The 9,783-nt window shown below is 42.7% G+C and overlaps 1 protein-coding gene across 1 annotated transcript; it reads left to right on the top strand.

Moving 5' to 3' along the window:
- The first annotated feature begins 729 nt into the window (after positions 1 to 729).
- Positions 730 to 3,842, top strand: six3a (SIX homeobox 3a). The gene is made up of 2 exons (XM_042065701.1): positions 730 to 1,549; positions 3,190 to 3,842. Exons 1-2 carry the CDS (start codon positions 858 to 860, stop codon positions 3,380 to 3,382), a joined length of 885 nt encoding a protein of 294 aa, XP_041921635.1. The 5' UTR covers positions 730 to 857; the 3' UTR covers positions 3,383 to 3,842.
- The last annotated feature ends 5,941 nt before the right edge of the window (positions 3,843 to 9,783 follow it).

The raw sequence follows: 9,783 nt of genomic DNA, 5'->3' as shown, positions 1-9,783 counted from the left end.
GCGCTTGTTATGACGACCAGCCCTGATGGCGTAGCTGGTCTCCGGGAGAACTATTTCGCTTGTCACAAAAAATAAGGCCATGCAATTTAAAAACTGAGAAAAAAAATAAAAAATAAAATACAACATAATATCGACCAAGGAACTGTCAACAACTGAACTATATGCTGTCTGGCCTTACATTCGGAAGAGACTGGCGCATGCGACTCCCAGCTGATGGAGCCCCATCTATGAATACGTTATCAGCTGTGTGTCTGCCTAACGGTGCCAGGAGCCTCCCCATACAACATAATAAAAAGCTGGCCAACGGAAGGGGGATTCGCGCAGAGCATGTGCGAACGGACCCCGCTATAAGCCTTTTATTTAAAAGTGGATTCCCATCTTCCTATACCTGTCACCCCAGACCCCCTCCCTTCCGTCTCTCCTAGCCACATATCTTCTTTGCCCTTAACGAGCCTCGTTAAGATCGCAATAATATTCCACCCACTAATTGCCCATTCCATTCAACAAATAGGCGAGCCTCGGCTTCGACTTCATGAGCCCGTAGTGGTGGAGGATGGCGAAGAGATTGGAGCGCCTGATAACCCCCCGTGCGTGCAGCAGAAGTGGTGAAAGCCTCTACGTACTGGCTAATGATTGGCACGCTTGACAGTGATTGGCAGGGCTGCCATGACAACCTCACAACGACACCAAGAAGACCAATAGAAAAGCGAAACAAAATATTTCAATGCTACACTCACGGTGGATTTAGGGGGAGATATTATGAGGCTGGTGTCATTAGGCGATAGCTATTGAATCATTCAATCTTTACTCGTCGTTTCTTTTCCTTGATAATTTTCTTTCTCTCTCAGGTCATTTCCATGGTGTTCAGATCCCCTTTAGAGCTTTATCCCTCCCATTTCTTCCTGCCAAACTTTGCTGATCGCCCTCTGCTCGTGGCGAGCAGTGCGCCCAGCACCAGGTCTCCCGAAGACTTGTCAATGTTTCAGCTACCGACCCTCAACTTCTCGCCGGAGCAAGTGGCGAGCGTCTGCGAGACGCTAGAGGAAACCGGAGACATTGAGCGGCTGGGACGCTTCCTGTGGTCTCTGCCGGTGGCACCGGGAGCCTGCGAGGCGATCAACAAGCATGAATCCATCCTACGCGCTCGCGCCGTGGTTGCCTTCCATACAGGGAATTTCCGAGACCTCTATCACATCTTGGAGAACCACAAGTTTACGAAGGACTCCCACGGCAAACTTCAGGCCATGTGGCTGGAGGCGCACTATCAGGAGGCCGAGAAACTCCGCGGTCGTCCCCTAGGACCAGTTGATAAGTATCGGGTGCGGAAGAAGTTCCCGCTTCCCCGGACCATCTGGGACGGCGAGCAGAAGACGCATTGTTTCAAGGAGCGGACGCGAAGTCTGTTAAGGGAGTGGTACCTACAGGACCCGTACCCCAACCCCAGCAAGAAAAGGGAACTGGCACAAGCCACTGGACTGACACCGACACAGGTCGGGAATTGGTTTAAAAACCGGAGGCAAAGAGACAGAGCCGCAGCAGCCAAAAACAGGTCAGTTTCTCTTTCCATATTCTCAGTGAAAACTGAATAAAAGTCTGCCACTGGTGGTGCTTAAGATGCCAATATGCTTGGTATGGTTCATAAAGTGAAGAAGCGGAAGTGTATACAGATATGGACGAGGGGGAGAACTGAGGTGCAGACTGGCGACATTTTTGTTTTTATCTCGAGTGAGAGGCAGCTAAATAGAAGCCCATAGATCTGAGGACATGCAGTCCTGGCTACACTTCAAACAGGCATTGCGAATAAAATATTACTGTAGGCCCATCAATTGACAGTTAAATAACTAATAATCTTTTACAATGATTTCGAAAAATAGTCCCACTGTGGGATACGCACGTTAAGTTACAAAGCAAAGCTCCTCTACGGTTAGCAACATTTCAGCTTCACCCGTCATGGGTTTTTTTTTATTCAAATAAAAAAGAATAAATAATTTAGCACTGTTTGATATTAGGAAGTTGACTAAATTGCTTGCATTCAAATTCCTAGATGCATTCTGATTCGGGATTGCAAAGTCAAAAGAGTTGTTTATTCTGGAGGTTTTACTCCACAAGTGAAAGTGTTTGGTTATAAAACCTGTCAGCGTCGCCTGAGTGTAAAAACACTTTAACCACCTTCAAAAACCTCCTCAAAACAACCCTCAACTGTTACTTTTAATAACATTCATAAACTAGAAAATGACATAATTGTAAAATAGAAAGATTGCAGTGAAATAGTCCTATATCATGAATAGCTATTTGTGCCCCCTTTAAAAATGAAGATAATAAAATTATGAAAATATTTAGATTGTTAGTAAAAACCCTTAGCCTATATGACCCACCCAACAGAAGATGGTAGTCATTTTTAGTTGCTACTTTATTGTACTACATATTAGAAAATGAAACCTTCGCAATTAATATATCTGCTCTCAGCAATAACTTTGTTATTTATACACAAATTGCTCATGGTTAAGGACCATGCAGGCTAGGTGGGCGTAAATTACCACAATTATTTATTGTGTGAAATATGTCAATTCAATAGACCTCGTATAGCATCCATTATTTTATCAACATACAGGAGCAAACGAACAGTCTATTAATTAACATCTATAATGTGGATGTATGCTATCTTAAAATCCATTAATATACTTTGAATGTAATGGCAAGATCAATAACACAAGACAGACTGTTGGTTAAAAAACAAGAAAACTACAATTTATGGAATGTGATGTAAAAAATGTGGCCTCGTCCACTGCTTTTGGCAGTGGACTTAATCTTTCCCATCGACTGCAGATTAGGATAGGAGCCGTGTTGATCCAGAATATTAAAGAATGCTACTCGCATCAAAGAGAACACCAATGTCCAAGAGTAGGATATTTCACCATTCATTAGCCTATCTTCCGTAATTGCAAAACCTAACTGTGGTGCACCGACTATTCCAGTTTTGTGCTGGGTGCTTTATCTTCACTATAATTCACATTGGGCAGGAGCAGCTGTCTGCAGTCGTTTAATACCACACTGAATGAGCGATAAGCCAGTAGCGTGCATCAATGCGTCCCCATTCAAATCAGTGACGGGAGAGGCCTCTGTTAAACGGAGGGATAGCCCTTATTCTGGTCTAATTGCGATGCTATTTTCTCGCTTTCTTTGCTCCAGGCTTCAACACCAAGCAATAGGACAGAACGGTATGCGGTCCCTTTCAGAATCCGCCTGCACTCCTCACAGCTCGGCGGAATCGCCATCCACCGCGGCCAGTCCAACCACCAGCGTGTCCAGTATGACAGAGAGAGTCGACACTGGCACGTCCATTCTCTCAGTAACATCCAGTGACTCCGAGTGCGATGTATGATACAAAAAAGAGAATTACTTACAGGGAACATGGACCTGATTTACAAAAACAAACTATGAAATACCGGGGAAGATAAAAAGGACCAATTGATATAATTATTATAAGTAAAATAAAAGCACGTCTTTTTCAAGCGCTTTCTATGGACCCACGACTCCTCTTGCCCCTATCACTACTTGCATGATATCTATATTTTTTGTTATTCGGGGGAGACAAATAAACCTCGAGAAAACATTTTTACGAGGATCACCGAGAAGAGGGAATTACCAGAATCCGGTGTTTTGTCGCCTTTTCATTTTAACTTCTGTTCTTTTTTTTTATCAGTTCTAGTCCAAATGGTAACGCGCAAACAAGATGCAATCTTTTTTTGTATTTCTTTTATGTTCATCAGACAATCATTTGAGTCCTAAGCACCTTTTTACTACACTCTGTCACTGCCTGTGTGGGTACTGGTTAACATGTGAAACTGAATCGTTATGACTGTATCAGATTTTTATTTTTATTTCAAGATTTTATATTGAATTATGTATATCTTAAATAACGTGATCTTTCTCCCAGTCTGTAATATACTATGTGTAGAAACATGCCTGTATATAATATTGCTCTACCGTTGCCATTCTCTTTTCTCTCCTACACTTTCTTGACTTGGTGTTCCTACATGAGATATTTGTCAAAGCGTATGACTAAGTGCTCTAGGCGTTCTGTTTGTTTGTTTTTATACTTTATAAAGAAGCTAGCTGAACATGTATTATCAGTCAATTTTATGCAAGGCAAAAAGATAATATAAAATTTGGAATTCTTATTCATCAACAGCCTATAAGTCTAAGCCTGTTTCCCCGTGCTTCGCTCAAAGCGCTTATTATTAAATGTTTATTTCTTGCGTGTTTATGTTAATGTATACATTTCTAAAAAAAATCAAATACAGTATTCCATTTTGTTACATCGGCTGTAGTAAGTCTTTCTTTGCGGGTAGACATTTTCATCTGGACAATTATCGGACTCTAAAAGGTTCCGGAATTCAGACTGAGTGGTTGTTGACATGCTGGATTGGTTGTGAAAGTGTTCTTTCCCTGGATAGGCCACATATTGTCTTAGGCCACATATTGTCTTACAAGCCCCAAGCTTGTAAATGACATTATGCGCGGATGAAAAATGCCCAGGCGTGTATTAACCGAAGTCCCGGTCAGTGTGGCGCACCACTGGACTTAGCTTTTGCTAATGGTTATAAGTGAATGCAGAAATTAGGCAAACGCGCCATTAAATGGCCTAATCGTCTTCGGCTCCTCCCCTGGCCCGATCTGCCATTGTGGGCCGCTGAAAGAGCTTTTCTCTAGCGCGCAAAGAAAGCGTCCCCAGGCCTTCCGCCTTACAGAAAGCTACATTCGCAAAACAACTTTCTTTTTCATGAAACATGTTCCCGCTTTTAGACAAACCCCTGCGTTTAAAGCTCCTTACAACACACAGCCTGTCAGTACTCACACCACTAGGACATTGAGGTGTTTCTATAATTAAATGTCAAAAAATGGCGACTAGAGGAAGAGAACAATATTTAGGTTATCTGTAAAGAGGTAGCATGCTGTTTAAAAAACATACAAAATTACAACGTAACCGCACAGGCCTAGTTTGCGCATAATTCAATGAACTTCGATGAGTATAGAGGGAACCACAGTGCAGAGACGCAACCTGACATTGTGGGTTCAAAGTAAACTAAATACTAGTTAGTAAAATACTGAGTGGTTCGTATAGAGACTCTTAAAATATACGCCATTGCGCACACCTGTAGCAAGGCAGAAGACAGATTAATAATTTCTGGAGTCATGAACCTCCCAGTGACCTCTGTTGGTGTGTGTGTGTGTGTGTGTGTGTGTGTGTGTGTGTGTGTGTGTGTGTGTGTGTGTGTGTGTGCGTGTGTGTCGGTGAGGAAGTGTGTACAGCTTAATTTAGGGAAATGAGAGTTCATGTGTAGTCTAGTGTAGGTACAATTCTGCAGTTTCGCATTAGGAGATATATACTTGCTTTCCAGACTTTATTATCAAAATGTTGTCTAGACACACATTTCATCCAAAAAGCTGTTGACAACCAATTAAGCTATAACTGATCGATTGCCAAAATGGCACCTGTCGCCTGACTTGCAACCCCCCCGAAAAAAAAAGGACCAGGAAAAAAAATCAGATTGGAGTGCAATCATCAGTAGTTGATTGTGACTGAAGTAAATCTGCATTTAAGCCCTTTTCACCTTTTAAGTCGATCTGCAGAGAGAAGATAGGCCCTATCACCCACCCTGGGCCGCTGAGCACGCCGCTTGGCCAGGCCTGGATCCTTATCTTCCGCCCCTCTTACTCAACATTATAGTATATTGGCCAAGACAAGTCCCCGTTATGATTAAGATTAAATTAGTCCTAAATTGGAGGGGTTTTTTTGCTCTCCCTCTCCCTCTATCAATAAATGTGCGGGTACTTGGAGGGTTGACCTAAACAGATGGAGGCAAAATCCACGTAATATCATCAACCCAAAATCTCCAGAAAATTACTTGTTTCATGCAAACTTTAATTAGACATACACGTTAGGCCTGTATAAATCGGACGGGGTATTGTAGTCTCCGCATTATTAACGGGCACCCTGTATGCCTCTCCAAATTAGTTGTGTTCAGTTAAAACGGGCTCAAAATGATGAAAGGCATAATTAAAATGACAAGACATATAGACGTCACTCTGCATGCATATAGCTTTTTCTCATGGACCTATTTCCCAGTAGCGACCTGTTACTATAATAACCGTGTGTCGCTGCCAAGTAGTTGGTTATAACAGAAGCCAAAGCTAATTGCCGTGGCGGTGTTTGATGGATTAGGTCACTGTTGAATTATCCAGCACTATCAATGGGAGTGATGTGCGCCTGGTGCGTTCATGCCGTTGTAGGCATCGCTCGCATCCAAACACAATGGAACTTGGGTGAAAGCTATCGCGGTGAGCGATACTCATACGTGAATGCACGCAGAAAGAGAAGCGGAATGTGAGACAAGTGCAACAACAATAGAAGTGACATTTTTTTTCTCCCTCCAATCTGTACATGTGTTGTTCACGGTGTTTGTGTCAAAAACGGCAGAATGGACTATTTGTCCTATTCCCATAACCTTTTCCGTGCAGAGGCTACCGGGCTTTATTGGGCTACAGAGTGCGTCGAGAAAGGCCTTCGCTGGCCTGTTTTTTCTCAGATTTCATCGGTTAACTGAACACAACTTTTCTATTCGTGTGTATTCATGCAGCTCTCAAAGAACGCCAGCTCCCTTTGACCCGGATTCAGAGCATGTAGTAGGCTACAGACGGAGCCTAGGCTAGAGGAGCTGTCCCTGACAGGTTCAGGCCGTTTTCACTCTGTCCAACGCCCATTTTCTCTCGCAAAGGGGCCTGTGACGAGTTAAATGTAGAAAAGAATGTTGGTAGGCCTAGGCTGTATTATTTCTATCTAAGATATTCCAAATCCAAACCAAGGTGTGTTGCCTTTTTAAAAAAAAAAAAAAAAGTTATTTAACAGTTTGACAACTAGTTTATCTTAATTATCAATTAGAAGTTGTCAGTCAACTTGTGGTCTTTACTAAACTAAACAACTGAATTTCCATTTCTACATTTAGCTGACCCTTTTATACAAAGCGTCTTACAAAAACGAACACTGACATTCAAGCAGTGCAAAAGGAGAGTTCGAAGTAAGAATAAAATACTACCTTCACAAAGGGCAAAACACACATAAAAATAACGGAAAAACAAGTTATGTAAATAGAAAACATTTAATTTCTCTACTGGTTTGGACCCGTTACTGCCAGTGTGTTTTTGGAGAGAGAGAGCGAGAACCAGAGAGAGAGAGAGAGAGAGAGAGAGCGATTGAAAACAACGAGAGAACGTTTAGTAGGCTGATGGAGAGGGGACTTCCCAACGCACTGAAAAGTAAATAAGAAAAAGACAGACAGCCCTTCACACGGACTCTGACTTCTGGCTCGGCCGCGACGGCGAGGCCTAAGATTGGGGTGTCCTCACTCCGAATACTACGGGGATTTAAAACTATAATTCTATTAAATAGTAATTGAAGGGTCACGAGAGGCTATGATACAGGCTCAGCGGTATAAAAGCCGGCCGTTTGAACTTTAATTTGGAGTCGCGGGCAGATGGGATCATAGCCTTTCCGGGATGCTTACCGTTTTTAAACTGGTCGGCACAAGGGGAAATGCTCTAATGCAGATTAGTACCATTCCAACCACCTCTCCAACACACACACACACACACACCACCACCACCACCCTCGACGTTCACCCCCACCCCTTTTTGAAAATAACATGAAAGCAAACCAAACTTTAGCTTGTTTCATCTGAAACACACCTCCGTTGCACACATCATACTCACACTGACACATACACACACTCACAGAGGTTAGCGGGGGGAGGGGGTGTGGGGAGTGCTCTGATCTCGCGCCTGCTGCACACTGAGCAGACAGAGCGAGAGCAGCTTAAAACGCCGCGAGCACCTGTGTTTTCAACAGCTATTCTCATGCCATCTTAATAGCATTATACTAATGTATACACAGATAGGCCACATCAGCGCAAAACACACACACACACACACACACACACACACACCGACTAATACAATATTTTGGAATGTTTTTCACAGTGTCCCTGATTGCCTTTACCCGTATGGTCATTGTCTTTCTACTTCACCTCCCCATTTCAAGTGATTAACCTACATATGGTGACAAGTGACTAATATTAGTCTTAACATTAGTTTAACGCTCTCGTTTATTGTAGCCTACATTGCAGGGCTATTTCAAATTGACTGAACATGACTTTATCCATAGTATGATATGTGGACAAGATGTTCCATCAAAAAGCTAGCAAGCATTTGCGACACAAAGTATATTTTGTCCCCAAAACTATTAATGATCCGAGAACAAGAAACATTAGACAGGCGAGTTTTATTTAGTTAAGAATAAAACATCTAGTGGCGCATGTGTGATTTTGACTAAAAGTGACAATAACAAAAACATATTATTCTTGTTTTGAATAATGATTTAAGAAGAAAAAGAATGACATTCTCAGTTGACTGTACGGTACCTAATTGAGAATGACAAAACATATATGGCACCTATATTCTGGATAGAAAAAATATGGCGTAGCATAATAACCATAGCATACATCAGGACGGACATATATGAAATAATTGTTTAGACCAAGTTAAATACATCAGCGGTTATTAACTCTTAAGACAACAAATTATTGTGATATTAATTAAGGTTGTGTATTTACGTGTGTGTGTGAGAGAGAAAGAGAGTGTGTGTGAGTGTGTGAGTGAGAGAGAGAGAGAGAGAGAGAGAGAGAGAGAGAGAGATAACATGCCCCGAGTGTGTGTGCATATGGACGTGTCGTGAGTTAGTGAGGGGGAGAGATTTCGTCTCATGTGTCATGTCCCTCAACAAAACGCCGTACCACTCAGTCTGAACTGCGCCCTGGCCCTGCTATGCGCCCCCCGACCGTCCCTTACCGTCTCGGCCCTCTCAATTAGCGGCGCTCTTTTTGGAACCCCACTGCGAGAGAGGGGTCGCCCCCTAAGCCACCAACAGCCCTCACCGCTTCCTAAGTCTACTCGGACCCGGCAATCATGAAACCATTTATAAATCGACGCATTCTGTAAATAATCTTTGACATCCCGACAAAGACGGCATTGGTCAGTGGTTTATTAGCAAGGAACCATTTAGACAGATGTCATGTTTTTACTTTCTTTTTTTTTTTGTGGGGGGGGGGGGGGGGGGGGGTTGTATCTCTCGTAGGCTATGAATTGGCGATTGTTTTAGACTCAGGGAATGGACGTTCGGCTCCTATTGTTCGGCCCAGGAAGGTTTTTCAAGCCAAAGCGAGCCCCATTTTCAAGCGCACTGAATGCGCTCGTTAGACTACACAGGGCCACACACCCAAACCCGCTCAGCCGAGGACCAATTTTGAGCGACAGATTGCCCTTTCAGCTGAAGGCAATAATCACATTTTGCCCTCTCGTTTTACCTTCGGGAGATGACACCGAATTCCAACTGGTGTTTCAGAGTTGGTTGAGGCCGCAGTGGAAATTGACTGGATTAATTCAAACACCATTTTGTAAAGTTACATTTGAGAATTGCAACTTTTGAACCTGTATCTTTTAATCAACACAGACGCAGAGTCCGTCTCTGACACAAGAATAATCGAAAACGTGTTATAGCCAAACCAATAGGCACGCAATATGTGGGCTATTAGGTGCAAAATATATATAAAGAGGCGATTTAATCCCATGCCATTTTCTTATAGTCCAACAAAGAAAAAAATATAATAGATGTTTGTTACATCATTGGCAATATAGATACATGCTTGGGATGACGAATTCCCATGGCTT

Source organism: Alosa sapidissima, chromosome 16 (assembly GCF_018492685.1).
Source record: "Alosa sapidissima isolate fAloSap1 chromosome 16, fAloSap1.pri, whole genome shotgun sequence".
Lineage (NCBI taxonomy): Eukaryota > Metazoa > Chordata > Actinopteri > Clupeiformes > Clupeidae > Alosa > Alosa sapidissima.
This window is presented reverse-complemented; position numbering and strand designations above follow the sequence as displayed.

What these genes read in the sequence shown, in the direction of transcription:
- six3a (XM_042065701.1), top strand. Translation starts at nt 858, where the DNA reads ATGGTGTTCAGATCCCCTTTAGAGCTTTATCCCTCCCATTTCTTCCTG. An exon ending in GCCGCAGCAGCCAAAAACAG is followed by an intron (nt 1,550 to 3,189) that starts GTCAGTTTCTCT and finishes TCTTTGCTCCAG; the next exon opens with GCTTCAACACCAAGCAATAG.